This window comes from Lycorma delicatula, chromosome 1 (genome assembly GCF_047948215.1).
Source record: "Lycorma delicatula isolate Av1 chromosome 1, ASM4794821v1, whole genome shotgun sequence".
Lineage (NCBI taxonomy): Eukaryota > Metazoa > Arthropoda > Insecta > Hemiptera > Fulgoridae > Lycorma > Lycorma delicatula.
Genome location: NC_134455.1, coordinates 41,887,785 through 41,910,808, shown reverse-complemented (window position 1 = coordinate 41,910,808; position 23,024 = coordinate 41,887,785). Strand labels below are relative to the sequence as shown.

General features: G+C 29.5%; 1 protein-coding gene across 1 annotated transcript in view; it reads left to right on the top strand.

The window, feature by feature from the left end:
- LOC142317568 (uncharacterized) overlaps positions 1–22,644 on the top strand; it is a 28,228-nt gene extending 5,584 nt beyond the window's left edge. Inside the window, exons 4-7 of the mRNA XM_075354127.1 lie at positions 2,741–2,935; positions 9,990–10,202; positions 18,784–19,345; positions 22,534–22,644. Of these exons, the coding sequence (XP_075210242.1) occupies positions 2,741–2,776 (36 nt within the window). The 3' untranslated portion in view covers positions 2,777–2,935; positions 9,990–10,202; positions 18,784–19,345; positions 22,534–22,644. The remainder of the gene's footprint in view (positions 1–2,740; positions 2,936–9,989; positions 10,203–18,783; positions 19,346–22,533) is intronic.
- Positions 22,645–23,024: the final 380 nt, after the last annotated feature.

The following is a 23,024-nucleotide window of genomic DNA, read 5'->3' as shown; positions in this document are numbered from 1 at the left end:
TTTTTTTTAAGAAATTGAATAATAAATTTCTTTCCACAACTGTGGAATTTTTAATTTTTGTTTTTAATTTAAAAGTGCTATAGAAACCACAAAAAGGCTTCTAAATTTATGAAACTTGCATGGAGTGTGCAAAAAAAATTTCTGAGGCTAGTTTATCTGGAATTGGTTAGGATCATAAACCTGGACATCTCGATTCCCCCCTGAGGGGAGAAGATCCCGGCTTGTAGCACGTCTGGTCGCTATACCACCCCCTCTGTTCCTAGCTTAATTGGATGTCATCTTCTTGCCCTCAAACTGATCGTAACCCACAGTACTCAGTCCGGCCTCGTGAGATGACGCTGATGCAGATGCCCCGAGGGACATCTACATCAGTAATTCCTCCCTAGTAAATTTTGTCTTCAAAGAAGACATCAGACACCTAATACTACCACATAGCCCTCAGGAACTAAGCTAAAAGCCTACACACGGAAGATTGATGACCCCGCACCTGTCACCACTTTAAACTATAAGTACCCAGTACATACAATGCAACAAGTATGCCACGATAGCATATCAAAACCACCAGCAAATTCAGTCTAAATCACTGCAACGACATATTGTTAATTAAGTGATTGGAGTGCAGCCAGCATAAACTAAGTCCCAGAGGACCTCAGGTCTGGTCCGTTCGGGAGCTGAGTATAACCTCTAGTCTCCCACTTCAGCTCCATCTTTGAGGACTGCTCGGATTAGCACTAGGTTGATTGCAAACAACATTTAAACTTATTACCCCCTTAATAACATAAACCTGGACAGTAGTTATGCAGAAAAAGGTGTAATGTACTGCTTTTCATTCAAAAATCCTAATGTTTTGGAATTAAATAGGATTACCAAGCTCAACAGCTAATTCAGTGCCTCCTTTTATCAAAACAAATCATTTAATTTAAATGAGATATAAATACAACAAATTATTTCTAAATGTTTATGTAATGCGGGAACTTCGTAACCATTTTTAATAAGCTTGTTTAAAGAAGATTTTCTTAACTATTTGGTTAAATAGAACTTCTGGTTCTAAACCAAAAAATCATTTTTGGATTTAAAAATCTAAAAATATTATTCTGTTTCATTTCTTTTGAATTTAATTAAAAGTTTTGTTTGTAAAACAGCAATAAAAGCTGTTTGTTTTGCAAACAATCTCATCTGAGAAATAGTTTGTTGTTCTGGGAAAATTCACTGTCCTAAAGCCCTAAAAACAGTTTTATAATTCAAAGGCAAATTATACTGGACAAGAGTTTTCTCCACACTACCAAATGCTTTTTGGAGAGAAACTAAAACTATCCTACTGGACTCTTCCACCCTTATATGTTCAACGTAGTGGTGTGTATCTATGGAAATTAGGAGAGATATCAGAGATATGATACTGCCTTCTCATAGTTACAGTACATAATAAATGAGGAACAAGTGTTAAATCCTAAACACACCTTCTTGAGAAAGGCCTTAAGTACATCGGCTCTATGCTACATATTCAATTTGTTATTTGTAGTGAGAAAATGTTAGATGTCATTCAAATATTAAAGTTAAATTAAAATCTGTTATATATTATAACTACTTTACTATAAAAAAATTATTATTCTGTGAAAGAATGTTATAGTGAGTAATTCGTTCTTTTCTTTTGCTTTTGCTTTTGCAGTTTTATATATATGTGGATTTTACGCTAACTTGTAAATAAATCTATATTTGTAATAGAAATATGATTTAGTGAATATTTATGTAATTTTGATTTGATAATCTTCCAATATAGAATATCTGTAATAAATAGCAATAAAATTTTGTTAAGGAATAAAAATATTTTCCTTTAGTTACTGTTATTAAAATTTTAATTGTTTGTGGGTGACAAAGCATGAATTATGGCTAAACTCTATCATTAGCTTATAATCAAATGTACTGTTATGATTTATTTAAGATTGTAAATTAAGTAATTTATTAAATTAATTATTAGTGTTAAATTATTATTAATTATTAAATTAGTGGAATTGAGGTCCAACGTAATAAGTGACCCAGGTAGGAGAGAAACTAATAAAAGAATTAATTAACAAATAACAAAAATAAAGAAAAAAAATTAATTAAAAATTTTGGTATAATTTTGTTGCCAAAAGTTTTATTCATTATCATAATAGAAATGTGATGTGCTTTTGAAAAGCAAATGATTTTTCTTTTGTTATAATGTGCTTTTGGATTGGTCTGACTGGTTTTAATTTTGTAACTAATGATTTATGTGTACAATGTGGTGAAAAATAAAAAAAATTATAAACAATGATTGGAAATTATGTTAAAAATTTTTATGTTAATTTGTTAATAAAATGATTGATGACTTCTGCATCAGAGTGGTAGTGTCTGTTTTCATCTGCAAGGCTCTAGGTTCTAATTATGATCAGGCTTGGCTTTTTAATTTTTCAAGCGTTAAAAGATGCAGTTTTTTTAATAGTTATAAAAAAGAAATACCTAAACTTAGCTTCAGCCTATATTAAGAGTATAAATTAAGAAAAAAAATTGTAGTTCATTCAAGTTACAAAAAAAAAATTTAATTTTTTTTTACAAAAAAAAATTATTTACAAGTTGAAATGTATTAAGAATTCACAGTGTAAAAGTCTAATGGTCTTAATATATTTTTTTTTCTGTAATGAGAACACTTAGGGCAGTATAAAATTAAGAGAATTCCCAAGCTGATAGGTAAATATTGAATTTATTTTTTCTATCATTTCAGTTGGTGAAGTCGGAAGAGATTTTAATAAAATGTTGAAAAGGTTTAGAAAGGGAGTGTTCAGTTGGCCGGAATCACAACACATTGCTGAGAATGCAAAAATATCTACTTCACAAATAGCATTTAATTTAACTGAGTATAAAGCTGATGATTATATATGGATGTTTATGGAGAACACAACTTTCATTAAACCACTGTGTATGTATAGTAAAATATTTTATTCATTGTAATGTTAAATTAATTTGTGATTAACAAATTCAAGAATATGCCTATAAAAATACATTGCTTATTTTCATCTACCATTTACAGTGGCCCCTTAATGTAGTGATAACTGCTCCTTGCTTGTCTCCCACTGATGAAATTTGTACAGGATGGAGTTTTTACAGTGCCAAAATGTCATACCCTTCAGTTTGAGCTTCATCAGCGAGAAGAAAGAAGTCACAGGACATTAAATTTGACAGTTTCAGGGGCATGGAAATGACAGTCACATTGTTCCAGTGAAAATGTGTTTTGTAAGCTATGTCCTGTTACTTAATTGTACTCCAACAGTTTAGGTTGTTCATAACAAATTAAATAGAACTCTGTTTGGTAGCCTAATCCTGGAAGATTATGGGCTCTTCATTATGAAGAGTGGTCTCTAATCTCTGGATTGCAACTGTTGATCCAACACTGGTTGCTACTTTTGAATTTCAGTGTGAACTTTGGATTATCCTGTGCTTGTTTTCTATTTCACTTTCTGACAGGTTTTGACATTGTGCTGTTTAAAGCAAACATGAAGATTGCATGTGCTGTTCAAAATGATACATTGGCTGGCTGGATCATTCTAAAGGTCTCTGTTATGGATTTCCAGAGTTTGGTGCAGAATTCAAAACTCTCTGCTGATCTTATAATCTATAATGAAATTTTTGTTGTATCTCTACTTATAATCAGAAAAATAAGCATTAATACAGATCCCAACATATACATGGAACTCTGCATGAAGCTCATTGCTCACCTCAGCTGTATACTAAGCCGTGCTGAGTATATTTTTTTTAAAGGACTAATTTCAGAATTATTACATAATCATTATATTTAATCAATAGGACTAAGTATGTTCATGTTCAGGGAACATTTTAAACTTTCTGTAGTCACATCCTTTAGTTGTTTTCCACATGCTCAACTTCAGGTGTAGGTTCTTTCTTCATGTTGATAATACTCAACCAAAAATGAGAAATTATTTGTTTATATGGAACAAAAATAAAATTTTTCTACTCGGAAAATAAACTATCAGTCCTTTTGTACTTTCACCATAACCAAAAAAGATTCCCTTTGTACTTTTAAGATCAAGCTTCTTTCTTTTCTCTTTTGGTATATGCATCCACACTTCTGCACCAAACAGTGGTTTTATTATTTTTTTTTATCAAAACTGCTTATTATTTCAGAATTCATAAGGTGTTTTACCTTTTACTGTTCTTTTTCCAATTCTGTTAACCAGATACACAGCTGTATTTAAACAATTTACATTTTGTTTATTTGCCTCTGATAATTTCTTTTGACGAAACCAACAGTCTTTAAATATATGGCCCTTCTTATGACAGAATGACACACAATATTTTTATTTTTGATAGAATTTGAATAATTCTTGCACTGATTCTTTTTATGTCCAACCTTTCCACAAGAAAAATATTTGAGACTAAATTTATTTACATATTTAGAAGTTAACACCACAGCATCTTCACTAAATTTCAAACACTTTTCTTCAATCAATAATCTGCAGTTAAATTGCTTAGAGTTTGTTGATTTTCATCCACCAATTCCCAAGTAAACACAAATGTTTATACTAATGTGGCAACATAATTATTTTTGTAATAATCATGTTTTCAGATATTTCTTCCTTTTACCGCTTAATAGCAGCAGTTAAATTTTGAATTTTTAGTTGAAAGTCCATAAAACTGTTTTCAAACTTCAAATTAAAAATTTGTTGCTATAATAAATGAATACTTGAATACTCACTCTTATTGATGCTCATATATTGTTTTCAGTTTGGTTCGCATTTCATTTGCAGTCTTGCACATTAAAACATGTGACAAAGGCCCAAATTCCATGTATGTTACTAACACGTCCTGTGAGCTTGCATCATAAATTTCATACTCTTTTAATTTCGCAGATTTTGAAGCATCTGGTTTCTGTACGTCTATTGGTAATGTCGAAGAGATCTTTATCTATTACTACTACTTTCATCTGGAATTTCCAAACGTTCCAGTTATTTTCATTTAACTTCATAAACTGTTGTGATTCCATATTTATACATGTGGTTGCAACTCGACAAAATTTTCATGACCACCATACCTCCGTTCAGTTATTTTTCTGGGTTCATAACCTTTGCAGATTACTTTAAATATATTCACACATTGAAGACAGCAGTTTACTTCTTAAATGTAATTTTAATCACTGAAACAAGAACTTATAGCTCTTAACAAGAATTATTATTTACTGCATATATTTTTTTCATTAATTTTTTTTAAATTGTTACTATCAATATTCGCTCACTGTCAATCGACAAAAAACATCTCAATTGTATTACATTTTTATCAGTGAAATGTAATATTGTTGAAGATTAAGATTTACCAAATAAAATTTTAATTAATGAAAACAGTTGTTATAAACTAGGGATTACTGAAAATTTCTTTTAACTGAATACATATTATAAATTATGATTATTTTTTTGGTAGACTGTCTCTTAAATGAAGAACAATGAACTCTTTAAAATATCACATTCTGTGATTGAGAAATGATTTTACTAACAAAAAAGAAAGACTGACTGGAAAAGAAAAGTGTTTTCAGTTGTATATTTAATAAAAATGACATTTTAAGTTGTCCAAATAACTAACAAGTCCTTTTTTGAAAAATTTCTCTCATAAACTTCACCAAACAATTACAGTGATTACACTAATCAAGATTTTTATTAAAACATTATTTGCTCCATTATTTTCCTTTATCAAATTATATTAAATGTAACTTTAATTTTAGATTTGTTAGAAAATGTATTTTAATTTTACTCATTTTTGATTCTTTTATTAAAACTTAGAATAATCAAAATTGTTTCTGTATGTATTTATACATTTAAGAAATAACTATTATGTTGTGTTGTGAAATCCTTAGAAAACTGGAATTTCCTTATGAAAAAATCTTTTGTCAGTAACTTGCTGCCCTGATGGGGAGTCTTACTCTTTTAAGACCTTGGCATCCCTAGCCTATAAAACTTTCTTCCCATTACACACGAAGCTGCAGAACCTTACACCATACACATACACCACAAACAGTACATAAATTACAATATATATTCTTACACAACAACACAATATCTTATACAGTTTCTTCTTACACTTACACTCAGTAGTGTTGCAACACCTTACATAATACTACCATAACCCAAGTGGAAACTATCATGCCAATGGGTGGATGACTGTACGTAGTGAGTCTCAAACGGTGTCCTTTGAGCACCAGGATAAACTCAGTTGTATGCAGCCCTAGCTCCAGTACGTGCACACTCTACTAGAGTGGTCCATTAAATCGCTGTTACTCATGGGACCAAATGTCAATCCCAAATAGCAATTTTTTGCTGGTTGTTGGTCCATTTGAAAAATTCAACAAACCAGGGAGTTTGAAAAGGCTTCAATCGATGTTGTCAGCCAAAGATGTGTCAGGAGATAAAGGTAATATAACAGAGGGGGGTTCTAAAATGTCCAGAGTATGGTTTCTTATAGTGAAGTATAAAGAGGAAGGTAAATGCTTCTCTAAGGTTTCTCCATTGCTAATAAACAAGAGTTGCAGCTCTCCAAAGTCTATTAAAAAGATTAAGAGTGGTGCCCTGCTGATTGAGGTTGTTGATGATGAACAGAGTTGGAAGCTCCTAGTCCTAAGGTACATAGGGAAGGACGAAGTAATAATGGAGCCACTTTGTACCCTAAATTTCAATTTCAGTAAGGGAGTGATTTTTTGCCATGACTTGGCAAGTTTAAAAATATCAGAAACATTAGAACTAACACTGCAATCAATCACTTCTGCATAGAGGATAATGAGGAAGGAGAATAGTGTAGTTGTACCAACATCCTCACTTATTCTAACCTTTTCTACACTGTCTGTTTCTGAACGAATAAAGATTGGCTATCTCTCTGTCTACGTGCGACCATATGTGCCAAACCCAAGAAACTGTTTTCAGTGTCAGGGGTTTGGTCACAACAAATTTGATTGCACAAAGGAAAAAATTTGTGCACATTGCAGCCGTACAGGATGTAATGATAACACATGCCTTGAGATTGAAAATGTATTAATTGTAAAGGTCTACACTTGGAAAAGTCTCAGGAATGTCTTGTTTATAAGGAGGAAAAGGCCTATGCCGAAGATTTGTGCTGAGCAGAACGTGTCCTTTCTTGTGGGTCGTTGGGAATACAGAAAATCCTTCCACTTAAGGAATCCTGTACAGCCCAGTGTTATTTTGTCCAGGCTCTTTCTAACAATATGCAAAAAGAGAGAGAGTGTGCATTATCCAAAAAATTGACCAGATTGATGCAGATTTTGCCATACCAGGTAAAAGACCTCACTTCTACTATTGCAGCATTGGTACAGGCAAGAAGAAGAATATTTTTGGTGAAAAGACTAACAGTGGTTTACTGGAAACCAATCCTGAAGGAAATCATATTAGCCACGTGTACTTCACTAGCGAAAAACATCCCTGCAATCTCACTGAAGATATTAGTGCCATTTAAAATGAATATCTGCAACTTATACCTTCCCCCAAATTTTGATAACAGTGAGGATGATCTGTCCAATCTGTTTTCATAGATTTCTTTGCCCTGCCTAATAATTGGCAATTTCAAAGCCTATCACTTTTTGTGGGACTCATCATCATGTTCTTCCAGAGGCAGTGTAGTTGATCACAGTGGTGTATAGTTGACAGCTGAGAACTTGGAACTCTGCATTTTGAATGATGGGTCGTATATGTTTATATTGTCTTCAGGTACATCTTTGTGCATAGATCTGTCCTATGTTCAACATCCCTACTCCCATGTCTTAACTGGTGCATTTCCAAAAACCTCTTTGGAAGCAATCACAGTCTGGTTGTTATCTCAATCTGTAATAGTGATTTGCCTCAGAGTCAGCCATGCAAATGGATGGTTGGGAATGCATACTGGATCTGAGACAAAGATTCCTTTAGCCAGTACGACAAGAATGGTAGTGTGATTTACTAACTTTACAAGTTTGCACACTTGATACTCAATAATTCAAATAAAGGCTCTTGGCGGCCTTCTCTAGTGAATTATTGCTTTAGTCTTGGTCAATATAAAAAAAATGACATGAATCCGGTTATGTTACTAGAAAAATTTTTTCAATATTGTAAATAGCATGAATGCTGATGCTGTAGTTTATATAGAACATGATAATTCTGTTGATTATGCTTTTGTGGTTGGCAATCGAACATATGTGTTTGTCCTTCCCAGCATTGCCAGTGTTTTCGTCGCGGAGCTGTATGCTGTTAAAAAGGCCTTAAATATACTTAACCTAACATTCCAGCAGGTACTTATCTGTTCAGATTCCATGATTGTCTTGCAGGTGATTAATGAAATGTGTAACCCAGGCACCCTGTTGTCTGTGATATACAGTCTGTTATTTCTGATATGAACAGCATAACAAATGTGAGCTTTCAGGCAATTTTGCCATTGCCATTAATTGTACGGCAAAAAAGCTTGCTTGCAGTCTCCTTTCACTAATACCATCTTGTCTGTCTTCTGAAGAGGGTGGTTCTTGATGAGTGGCAGAGTGAATGGAATGTTACCATCAAAAATAAATTTTGTCCAGTTAAGGACATTGTGTCACCACGGAGCTCCTCATGCAGGAATAACCATTGAAAGGAGGTTATCATCCTTGTGAACTGTGTCTGTTATGTAGCATTGTGTCAGAAGTTTAAACTAGGGGTAAACATCCAAAATACCTAAGGCAACAATGTATCGATGTTATCAAATGTCTTACGATTTCTTAAGGCCTTGCATCTTGATTCAAACATTTAATGATAATTTTGTTCTTTTTAAGTTACATTTTTAATGTTATATTTCATTGTAGTTTTACATCACTTTTAGGATATGTCTTAGGTGTTTTCATCTATGCTGTGTTTTTATATTACTATTTTTTTAGTTTTTAAGTTAACTTTTAATACTTATTTGTTTATTATATAAATATCATATTTGGGTGCTTAAGATAATAGTTTATTGTGTACCAGGAAAAAAAGAAAAATAACTTTTCCCCCAGTCTCCATAGGAATTTGAGCAGGACGTAGTTACAATCTACAAAGCGCCATAAAGTATTTCTTTGGGTGGAGTTATTTATCTTGTTTCATTGCCTGTCTTCAGGTAAATCATCTCTTTCTCAGCGATATGTTTTTCCGTAACCCTTGATATAATATTATATTACATTAATTAGTCTGTTAATTCTTGTTTAACGCACTTTCCTTCTTGGTAGTGTTCTGTGAGTTTTAGTCAGTAATATTGTATGGAACGTATACTAAGTATACTACTGACGTATTGCTATTATGAAGGCTAGTCACCTGGGCCAGTTCAAGGTGACTGACCTTTTGACAAGCTATTCTGTACTCTGAATGAGTGTCATCACTTTAGTAGCCTTTTTTGTTGTTTCTTTGCTTCCTTAAAATTAACAAGAAAATTGAAAATCCCACAGCATGGAAAAATGAGATCTTATTAGAATATTGTTGGTTTGTTTTTTTATTATGTGAAATTAAGTTTCAAAGCAATTTCTGATGATATTATGAATGAACAACGCAGTGCAATGATGATGTCTGAAATTTAATCTGAGAAGGAAGAACATCGTGATCCGTGATGATGAAAAAATGAAAGCCATTAAATATTTCTGCACGTTTCTTACTAAATAATCAATGAAATTGTTACTGTTCATAGTCCACTGTGAACAGACATAGTCTTTCTCCATGACACAAAAAAATTATTGTTTGGATATTTTAGATTGGAAAATTTGACTGGCCACCCCATTGCTCAGATTTAATCCCCTAGTGATTTCTACCTTTGAAGATGAAGTGGAAAGTTAAGTTTAAATTGGTTTCTGCAAAGTATGCTTTGCGAGTGATGAAGAGCTGCAGGAAGAATTAGTTTTCTACATTTACAAAGTGTATATTAATGAAAATATTTTATTTTTTATTTTTATTGAATGCTTATTTAGAAATGAATATATTTTATTTTAATTTCAGTTTTACCTGCATCATCATCTTCTATTTTATTTGTTTGTAATGAAGAACGTCCTGTATTATATTTAAAAAAACTCTGCTCACAGTTGTTTAAGAAGAATACCTAAGAGTAAAACTGAATGTGAGAAAACATTAAAATATCTTGATATGTATCATTTTTATAAGGATTACAAGGTATTATCTGCTCCACAGTCATTAAATTCATCATTTCCTGATGTAAGAATCTTATTCTGATTACTTATCTTGATTTTTTTAATATTTTATTTTGTTATTTTAATGTAATAAAGTTTACAAAATTAAAATGGTTAGTTTAATTGACCATAGTTATAGTAGCATTAGAATCAAAAGGAAATTTTACTTCCTGTTGATAATATATATATATTTATATTAATCCGATCAACTCAAAAACTTGGGTTCATTAGATTAATATAATTTGTATAGTCCAGAGGAATATCATTCTCGAAAGGATTGATTTAAAAAAAATAATATATATATATATTATAAACCAAATTCATCCACCCAAGTACAGAAATATACATTAAATAAGATAACACTTACTTATTTCATATTTTTCAAAAATGTTTTTGTGGAAACCCACATCTTCAGTTGTACTTATTATTAAAATCGTACTTTAAACTGTTTGTATCAAATTACATTCCACATTTAATACACTAAATTCAACTGAAGATGTGGGTTTCCATGAAAACATTTTTCTAAATTATGAAATAAGGTAAGTGTCATCTTATTTAATGTATATTTCTGTACTTGGGTGGATCATTTTGGTTTATAATTTGTATATTAGTACAGAGGAATATGGGTACTGACTTTCGAAAAAAAAAAAAAATATATATATATATATTTTTTTCTAAAATCAATCCTTTCAAGACCAATATCACCTCTGTACTAATAATTGTATAATGTAAATCAACTTGATCCACCCAGGTACAGAATTAAGAAATATCTTATACTATTTTGTTGTTACTCAACAAAAGTACTTTCATGGGGTTCCGCATCATCAATATAAAAACTTTTTGTATAATTACATATTAAACATAAAAATATTATAAGATTAAAATTAAAAATTTAAAAGATTAAAAAGTTAAAAAATAAAAGATTAAAATACAAAAACATATGCACAAGGCATATGGAATCAGATGGGTATCTCTTAAATAAATATAAATAGAACAATACATTTTCTAGATGTCAGTATTGAAATTAACAAAAGTAATCAAATTATAGCTTTGGTGTACGGAAAACCTACAGCCAATAAAATAAAAATTCATAGAAAATCAAATCATCCTTGGTCTCAAAGAATATATACAAATATGATTAATAGGGCCACCCTTTACACACAAAATAATAAAGAAAAGTTATACACAGAAAAAAAACTATAAAACAAATTGCAATTATAAATGGTGTTGTTAATTGATAACATATATAAAAAAAAGTATCAAATCCTAATAGTACAATAACTTTAAAACCAATACATAATACACAAAAGGTTGATAACATTTACTTAAAATATTCATATACCAGTAGTATTGTTGAAAATATAACCAAAGTTTATGACAAGGATAAATTTAAACCTGCATACAAAATTAACAACCACATAATAAAATATTTAAAAAACAATAATAATATTTATTTATACAATTTATGTGATGTTTATTAGATAAAATGTAATGATTGTGAGGATATCTTTGTAGCTAAAACCGATAGATAATTGAAAGCCAGATTTTATGAACATTTTAGGCCTTATAAAAACAAAAAATTGGGCTTTTCTAATGTTGCAGATCGTCTTATAACAATAAACATTCTATCTCTGATGTTAATACCAATTTAGAAATTAGAAAAGGCAATATAAATAAAAACTAATATATTTTAGAAAAATATTATATATATAAATATAGGCAAAGATTTAACTTGATCAACCTACAGACAGATTTTGAGGTAGATCTGCTTATAAAAGCTGCAATAGATAGCAACACTTTCATAGATATTATATAGAATTTTCATTTACTTAAATAGTATCAGTATTGTATTTGCTGGTCAATGTTACCCAATTGACTCCATATGCCTTGCATATGTCTTCGTATTTTAATCTTTTAATTTTTTTTAATTTCAATCTTTTAATATTTTTATGTTTAATATGTAATTATACAAAAGTTTTTATACACAACTAATGATGCGGGATCCTGCGATAGTTCTTGTAGAAAAACAACAAAATAAGGTAACATTATTTCTTAATTTTGTACTTGGGTGAATCAAGTTGATTTACATTCTGTATATATATATATATATATGCACATGTGCACACACACATACACACCACTAAATAAATAAATAAAACATTAATTTAATGTTACAGATTTTATTTACAATCTAAAATATATTAAATAAATCAATAAATAATTAAAGAAGTTTTTTTACAATAGAGTAGTATTTATAACAAGTCTACAATGGTTGTGTTTTTTTTTTAGTTTTTGATAATTGATTCTTATGTATTTTTTAGTGATGAATCTGAAAATAACCTGCATTTTTTCCCTCACATCAGAATTTTTTGCAAATCGCAAATTTCAAAATCTGTAAAAAGTTGAAAAATTGTGAACAATAAAATAGATATAAAACTTTTTTTATAGTAAATTAATATAATCACTTTTTTTTTACTTAAACTATGCATTTGTATAGCTAAATGGTAGAGTGATCTGAAGAGAGTGACAGAGGAGTCATTGACCCCTTAATTTCTAAGGAAAATTGCCACAAAATAAGCCTAATTTCTATTATACTGTATTTTTAAATTAATTTATTTTTATTAATTTAATTAATTTTTATGAGGAATGTCATACCTTTGAAAACTACTCTCCTTCTTCACAAAGTATGTAAAATACTTAAAATTTTATTCCATGTGTTGAAGTTTCTACCTCCTTTCCATTTCTTTTCTGTCCTGATGAAATCTCTCAACCATCTGTTCGCTAACGGGACCTGATTTTCAGAAAAATAGTCCATGTGTGAATTTAGGAAATGAACCTTCAAGCTCATGGAACAGCCTAAATTTTTGTACTTCTGCAGCATGTTCTCAACAATTGATTTGAAATTCGGATCCTTCTTATTGCCCAGAAACTTAATTACTATATCTTTAAAAGCTTCCAGGTTTCTTTTTCTGCAGCTTCCATTTGTTTCTCTAATGTCAGTAAATTCTCTAATTATTTCTCTAATGTCAGTAAATTCTGTCAGTAATTCTCTAATGTCAGTAAAGACAACACCCTCTTTTAGTTTGGTGGTTCATAATACTGGAAATTTGTCACAGATATATTTAAAACATTACCTTCTTTTGGTAAGGTTTTGACAAATTGCTTCATCAAGCCTAACTTGATATGCAGAGATGGAAGGAGAACTTTATTCAGATCTACGAAAGCTTTATGGAGCACATTTTTGGTTCCAGATTCTAATGAAGCTTTTTTGGCTAATCTTTCCTTATCCAGCGATTTTCTCTATTTCTGCTATTCCATTCACACAAAAAACAAGGAAACTTTGTGTATCCTCCGTTCTGCCCAACAGGGCTAAGAGTGGCGGGGGTGGTATGGCAACAAGAACATCACCAGGTGGGTGTCTTCCCCTAAGGGATTGGGATGTATCTTCCTTGTTGTCCTAGGAGCATATCCCGTTAAAGCCCAACAGGACTAAGAACGAGGGTGGTTGTGGCAACCTTACAAGGTGGGTGTCTTCGCCTATGAAGTTAGGATATCCTAGGAGCATCGATATTATTTTGAGATTGCTGCACATAATCCACTTACAATTGTCATATTTAATTTTATCAAGAATGAATTCCAGATTATCGTAACGTTCTTTTAAATGGACAGAATGTCCAACGGGTATGTATTGGATACATATTCCCATTGTGAAGAAGGATAACTTTGAGGCTTCTTTTGGACAAATTTATGAACACTTTTCGAACAGTACTTTTATATGGAATTTAAATCAAGTTAAAAGTCCATGTATATCAGTGCAGAAGACTAATTCTCCTTCCAAAAAATATGAAGAAAATCCCTTTTCTCTGTACCTGAACCAGGAAAATGAGGTATCAGCAGCTAGCAAGTTCTTCTTTTTAAGCCTCGAACCAAGCAATTCTGAATTTTCTTAGGTCTTGAACCAAGTCTTTTAGTTCGACTGTGAATAAAGCTCTGATGCACAGCTATCTGCGAGTTAACTTCTCGAAGTTATCTTAATTTCAATCACGTGTGGAGCAATCTATTTCAGGTGAATTTTCTGGTGGAATTGGCATTGGTACATCTGGACCATGAGGAACTGGGCGTAAAGTGACATATTTGGAAGGACGATCGTTTTTTTATTCTTCAAACTGAAACTACGAACACCAGTCTAACAAAAGTAAATAATTATTGGTGTGATTTTGTGGCTCTTGACACTATTGAAATCTAAATCTGAATGCTTCTTGTTCACCCTTTGACCAGTATCTAAGACCTTCAACACATGTGTAGCAAATGTGGTGGAGTGCCCAAGTTTTGTCTTGATCTCCTATTTTCACTCAATACGTGAGGTACAGTTTTTGTTAAAACTTGTTATATTTCTTTTTTGCCTTTCCACCATTAACTGACTACAGATGTAACAAAAAGAATCTGCAGAATTTTTGCAGCCTTTTGATGCCATTTTGAAAACAGAAAGTTTGTGTTATGGCCTGAAAATATATTTTCCACTGACAAAAAAGGTTTGATCATGGAGGATGGAAAAAACTAAATTTATGCATGCTGATGGTTGAAACAGCACTGATAGTAGTTGCACTGTGCATGAGTGGTAAGTATAGCTGCCAATAAACATGTTACATCTGGTTAAGTCTTGTAAAAAACCTGTTGGCCAAGCTCTCCCACTGTCCCATCATCTTCAATACCCCCCTTCCATCCTCTTCAGTCCACTCAATTTTTAAGCTATAAGAATGCATAGTATAACCCAAAAAAGTTAATACGTTATACAAATTTATTATTAAAAAAAATTATATCTATTTGATTGTATCACATTTTTGCAAATATGTTATATATTATATATTCAACTTTTTACAAATTTTAAAATTTACGGTTTGTGAGAAATCCTGATGTGATGGGAAAAATGAAAGTTATTTTTGGATTCAGCACCATACAGGGATGAATTATCAAAAATTATTCCACAACCCAAATTTTACAAGCTTGTGTAATTGATGAAAATTTCCACCATCTGCTGCTAGATAAGCTTTTACACTCTTTAATTAGATTTGTGGATGTAATGTAGCTCCTACAATTTTTACAGTTTCATTCTTCATGATTAATCTTCAGTGATATGAGAAGGTAATTATTAATATATACAGTACAAACTTTCCATAGAAAAATATCTGATGATTAAAATATGGATACTTGAGGAACAGACTACTGCTTTTCAAAATGAATTTTTTCAGAAATATTAGGTTTCAGCTGCTGTATGTGCTGCAGTAGTTTCTTGTAGGTAGCAATATTTTATACCCTAAAAGGGTAGTAAATTAAGTTATATCTTGTTAAAAATGATAAATTAAATATATAATTCTTCTGTGAAATAGTATGTAAACCCAATTTTTCTCTGCATAAAGAGGTATTTGTTAAAACATAATATACATGTTGATTGACACTGCTCTAAATTAAGCTTCACTATTCTTTAATTTAATAACATAGTTGGAACCATGCATCTTTATTGAAATTAAAATTATACAAAAATATATTTGTACATTTTACATTTTTATTAACAGTTGAAACTGGTTGCAATAACTGTTTGAAACCATAGTAGTAAAGTCATTTAGATTTATTTTATTAAATTCTTTAAAAATACTAATTTTGTAAGATCATAATGCTAAGCATAATTTTATAATATTTTAATAATTTTTTAGCATAATTGTGCAGCTCTTAATGTGATACGAGGAGTTCAAACTTGAAAAAAGTGACTTCAGCAATTTGCTTTAAATACAATCAACAGCTTGATGAACTGAATGTACATTACTTCCTAATCATTTGCTCAAGTGATTGAGAAACACTTTAAATTTTATTTATTCAGCTCATAAATTTCATCTGTATAAGAATTCATTTGCAGATAATGTTCCAAAGTAAAAACTTGTTCTTGTCTGTATAGAAAACCCATTTTACATTTCTATATTCCTAACAATTTTAGAAACAAGTATGGCTGATTAACTAAAGGAACACATGAAAAGTGAAGAAAAATTCATTTTTCTTATATATTCCCCCTGCAAAGAGATACATCTTCAAAATCTAGGTTGTATGACTTTTGATCCGTGTTTATATCTATCTGGTCAGGTTATGTGTATGTTCACACTTGTGTATGATGTGTTTGTTGTGTATGATGAGTGTGCAATGTGCATTGCAATACTAGCATTCTATTGATTGATATTTGCAGTCTGCTACAGATATCTATGAATAAATAAAAAAATTAATTTATCAACAAGCAGTTCTTTCAAAATGTGCATAATTGATTTAAATAATATTAAATTTTGTTCATGAAATGTAATAACATTTGTTCATAAACAATACGAAATATGACCCAACCATGATCAGTGATTCTAATACTGTCAAAATGAAATTGATAAATATTAAACAGTCACAACACTTAAAGTTTTGATTCCTCTTAACGTTTTGAGAAACTAAAATGTAAATCTTCCAAAGAATCTAATGCTGAATTGTTCAGACTAATCATAAAACACCAATTTATACTAATCAAAATACCATGTTTATTTTATACATACTTGACCAAAAACAATGGCTCTATTTGACTTATTGTAAAACAACATATTTATCCCAATCACAGCAGTAATTGTGTTTATTACAACACGATAAATTTCAGCCAACCACAATTTCCCAATTTTTAACAAATCAGAAGAGTGACCAACTAGGATGCCTTAAATTTAAACCAAATGCAAGACATAATTCTTCAAATAAATATTAACAGTATATTCACACCAATAACTTTTTAATAGTTTAGACAACAGCAAATTATTTGATAAAGTTATCAAGATTTTAGTATGCTCATAGTTCAACATTGTAAAACCTTTCACAATTTCAGTTATTTTGTGAGATCTAATTTAATATATGAAATGCTGTAACTACGAATTTAGTATTTATAAATTACAAACAATAAAATAATAATATAGATGAGGTTATAAGTTAATGTTTCAGCAGAGCTTGATTTCTGTTTATGAAGAAAAACAGTTTCTTTTAATTATTAATATTTTTTTATTGGGATGATGCTTTAAGTTGAAGTAATTACCATCATTCTCTGGATCACGCACTGGTAAATGTTCTACTGTAATTGACTTTGAAGGGGAATAGTTAATTAATTATAAAATTGTTTGATATCACTTCAAAAAAAAAGGTTCTTCTGAATGAATACTTTTTTTAATGTTCCAGTTGTTTTTTACAGCTATGTGTATACAATTCTTCGATGTAATATGTAATTTCTCAAAAAAACTTTTTTATTAATTTTAATATTCTATTATAGTGCAATGTTGTGCATTTATTAAGTTATACAGTTTCTTCAGTTACAGGAAGGTATGTTCTAAAACAATTTCTTTTTAGTGGCATAAGGAATTTTTCATATCAACAAAGTTTGAGAAAGATTTCATTAAAAGAAATTAATTTTGAAATATTATGAATGAAAACTTAATAAGAGACTGATGTTCTACCTATATTAATCTGCATACATTTCATTAGTACAGATGTTTTAAATAGGATGCAAACCTAAATTTAATAATATCCCTTAAATATTTTTTTCACGCTGTAAGATGTGAAAGTTATAAAAATATTCAGATCCCATATATTACTTTCTTAATAGATGTTCAAAGCTATTTCCTCTAATCTATGCAGGTTTTTACCTGCTTTATGATATTTGTAGCCACTTTTCAAAATGTTTGTTCACTAATGTCTGTAATCTGATTTTTAATATTAGCTTCATTATACATATGAGGATTATTCTGAAAATTTACATTTTCTAAATACCCACAGATAATGTGATTTATGGAGATCTTGATGACTTTTGGGATCAAGCAATCATTTCATTAGGAGTATGACAGGTAACACTATGGGACCAAATTACACGTTTTTTTGACAGAAGGAACAAAATATGTGAACAAGTAGAATTTATCATGCTGAATTCAAATATGTAAATAGATTTTCTCCATTACCCACCATTTTTCTGTGATAAGACAGTAACTTTTAAATCACAACATATATACTACTTGTTGAAATGTATTTTTCTAAAAGGATTTTTATATTGTCATATCTTTCTTTCATGTTGGCATTTGTTGTCATTGTGCAAAAGGATAGCCTTTAAATTAGTTTTCAAAGAATCAATGAACAGTGTCATTCTGTAGAAGAAGTGAACCAATGATAGTGCATATATCATTTAAAGCATTATTCCATATACATAAGTTATCCCTTAAAAAATACATACATTTCTGCAAAAGCAATACTTCAAAAATGTTATCTCAACTGTGGGTAATGGAGAATTTTGATTGCATTTTTGAATTCATCATAAAAAGTTACATTAGGATTGTATCTGTTATGTGGCATTGTGTTGCAAATTAAAACTAGGGGCTGACAAGTGAAATATGTTAGGGAACAATGCAATGATGTTGTCGACTATCTTGTGATTTATAAAGGTCGAGCATTGTGATTCAAGATTTTAAATTCTGGTGTTAATTGCCAGTAATTTTTACAACCAATAAAAAATTTTTGCATTTACTAATGTGGTTGAATGTCTGTTTCTTTTTTATTAGGATTGTCTGGATGAATCATGTTTGACATTAATTTCATCAGTTTGTCTGGATGATGACTTTCAAGTTTGTTACGAAAATGTTATTTTAAGACCTTTATTCACTACTGATGTAAATATTTGTATGAATGTTGTCAATAGAGTTCAGTATGTAATTACTCACAATGGAACTCAAGGGATTATGCAAGTTAACATTAACTTTCAGTTAACAAATGTAACATTCTTTCATAACCAGAAATTTTATAGACAGCATTCTGAAGTGAAATTTTATCGATCTGCATATAATGGTAGTAGACAGCCTGCACCGTTCATTAGAAGCGGGAGACCTGGCTATGTTCCTGGTAGGCCAATAATATCTCGTAAAAAAGTGATTGGCAATGATGTTGATTTAGATCAACATATTTTACTGAGTGATGAACAGAAACTTTGGCTGACAATACCTATAGCAGGATTGCATTCTGGGGGTCATTGATGAAAATAAACGTCTTAATGTATTCTTTCTTCAAAACATGAAATCTGAATGCTTTTTACAGGTTTCATCGAGTTGTGAATCTGCTGAAAACAAGGTTAGTGAAAGATTGATTATAAAATGTTTTTCTATTGTTTTTAATTATTACTATGATTACTGCTTCTGAATGCAAAGGAATTTGGTCTTTGCACTTCCAACAGTTATTTGTATTTTTGTTCTGCTCTCATCATAATAATTGGTCCACTAACTTTATATCAATTTAGCAAGGTTACATAACAATTAACTAAAGTTAGAGTACAGTAATTGAAATATAACCTGTTTGAGAAATTAGCTGTTTCTTAACTGTAAATTAATTTTGTAATTTATTTTACTATTGTTTTTTTTATAAAAAAATGAATTTAATTTATTTAAAATTACTTCATGTTCGTTAATTATAACCGGTTCATGTATAACCAAAATATCATCCATGCATCTGACTCATAATAAAATTTTATGTACGTAATTTGTGCCATAGACTATTCTACTTTCAAATTCCTATAGATAAATTTCTGACAGCAGAAAGGGAAAATTTTTTTTCCATGGGATTTCCCTATCTACTGTAGTGCTAGAAATAATCTATTCTGTAAGTAGAATAATCTATGGCATAAACCACATATATAAAATTTTATTATGGGTCAGATATATGGATAATAATTTGATTATATATGAACCAGTTATGTATAAAAAACATGAAGTAATTTTAAATAAATTAAAATCATTTCATTAAACGTAAATATTGAAATAAAAGAAAACAATCAAATATTAACTGAAGTATATAAAAATTCTACCTCAAATGAAATCATTATAAATAAGAATTCTAATCATCCTTGGTTCCAAAAAATTAATATTTTTACATGATAAATAGAGCAATAAAATAATGAAATAAATAGTATAAAAAATATAGCTTTAAAAGATGGATACCATACGTCATTGATTGATAATATATATAAAAAATATAATTCAGAATTTTTCATTAACACAAACTCAATACTCATAAATAAAAATAAAAATAGTGAAAATATTTATATAAAATACTATTATACAAATAAAATTATAGACAACTTAATTGACTCATATAATGATAAAAAATATAAACCTGATAATAATATAATAAAACATTAAAATATTATAATAAAAAGATAAAAAATAAATATGATTCTTCCAGTATTTATAAAATAAAATGCAACAATTGCGAAAAGATATATATTGGAAAAACAAATACGTCCTTTAAAAATAGATTTAAGGAACATTTTAGATCATTTAAAAATAGAAAAATAGTTTTCTCAAATGTAGCTGACCATTTTATAAATAATCTAAAAAATAAATATTGAACATGAAAATAGTAATAAAAATCAGAAATTTTAAACATAAATTCAGCCTTATAAATCTGTAAACAGATTGGGTACATTTATTACAATTATTTAAGTTGACATTCAATGTTAAGATATTGATAAATTAATACTTATTGCAATACTTTTTCATTCTCTCGACTGAACAAATAATTATAAATTTTTAAAATGTTTTTAAAAATTATTAGGAAAATTTTTACAAGATAAAATGTAAAAAGCTAAAATTAAAGTGTAAATATAAACAAATCAATAATTTATAAAAAAAAATATCACTGAAGATAGGCTTAGGCCCGATGATGTTTTGATGAACATAAAAAAGTAAAGGTAAGAGTTTTTTCTAATTTTGTGTTTTGCAGAAGCTGAAAAAATATTATATATAGTTATTTAATGTATAAAGGAAAAAGAAAAAATGGACCATAAAAAATTTAATTTAAATAAATTAATAACTGACTATATCTATATGATAATATAAAATTATCTAAAAAACATATGATTTACATATTTCGGCCTTTTTCTCCTCTTTAGTCTTATTCTTCCTTGTATAATTAAATTAATTAATTCTAGTTGCTACAATATGGAACCTACTAAATTAATTGTTCTAGTAAGGGTTTATCAGGTTTCCTGTTTACAACAACGATTTTCTTTTCACGCTCTATCAGTGCAGTTAGTATGCTGCATTCACAATGAGAGTCAAAAAATGAATCTCCCCTTTAAGTTAACAGAAACATCTACAATAAAAAATCTCTATCATATAACACTAAACTAAAACATTAAGCCCTATATGCAGCCGATTGCCTGTAAACATTTTCAGATAAAGAAATTTTCACAGTGGAAAAAAGTTGTAAGAAACATTTACGGTTCAAACTTTAAAAATGGAATCCACAAACTCAAAAGCGAAAATGAAATTTAGAGAAACATAGATAAAATCTACAAGATAGTAAGAAAAAGAAGGTTACAGTTTTATGGCCACTTGTACAGAATGGATCCACAAAGATTTACAAAAAAAATTATTGATAGATTTAATGCAGTGAAAACTAAACTTGCGTGATTCTCAGAAGTTGATAAGACAATAAAAAATTAAACATAAACAAAAACACAGTACAAGATCGAGATCAATTTAGGAAACTTATAAAAAACTGTAGACTCTCAGCAAAAGCCAAAAGACCAGGCATAAAATGACTGAAAAAGAAAACCTTGTTCTCACAAAGTGAGAGAATACTGGAAGAAAAAAAAGAGTAATTCTGTTTGACTGTGTGTGTGGTCCCTAGAGGCCTACTTAAAAAAAATAAATAAAAGGCACAAGTGTTATATTTAAATATATATATATATATATATATATATATATATATATATATATATATTTATATATTTTATATTCTTTTTTTTTTGTTTAAATAATATAAAATATTGCAACTTGGGTGTTTTTAACTAAATTTTATGAACCTTTAGGTAGAGAATCTAAATGCAAGGTTGAATTTATAATTTTTTTTAACAATTAAAATTCATTGCAGAACAGCTTTAAAAGTATTTAACTTTTTGAAATAAAAGTATGTGATAAGTACATAAATAAGAAGGTAAAATGCTAATAATAATAATACTGTTCAACTTTAAATTTACCAAGTAACGGTTCAATTTTAAGCTCTATGCAAATGGTAGGAAAGTTCAACAACAATGTTGTAAGTTTGTAGGTTATTCTTAAATCGGAAAGTATTTAGTGATTATTAGTAATCTTTCTATAATCTATTAGTAATATTTAGTATATCTAACCTATTAGTTATCTCTTTATAAGCATAATAGGAAATTAATTTAATTTTTTTTACTAGTCTCAAATATGAATATTATTATCATTTTTAGTTTCTGTGATTTTTAATTATTTGACTTTTTATATTTTTTTCAGACTCGTGAAATTTTGTTCGGAGAGAATGCTGTAAATGTTACAGACATGCAACAAACCAATATTTATGTGTCTGCTTACGGTGACCCAAACACAACAGATATTAGCAACTGGGTTCCAGTGCTGGCAGAAACAAGTACTGACCACACACGTCAATGTAAAAATGTATATACAGATATGAACATCAAAATACTTTATACGTATTCTGGACCTATAAACAGACCACAAGCTAAAATTATTGGTGTATTTATGAATTTTAGTTTTAGTGATAACAGTATTCACACTGAAGTACTTTTCAGAACATTAAAAATAACAACCCCCGTTTCCTTTATTGATGTTACAAGACCTGATGATGCAATAATTAGATTTGCTGATCCTCCAGTGTATAAGATAAAGCTTCCTGCTGATTTTTTTTACCCATTTTTATCACGGTCTGTGAATAATTTGCCACCTTCATTAATAATGATCATATTTATTTTTTTCATTTCTGCTCC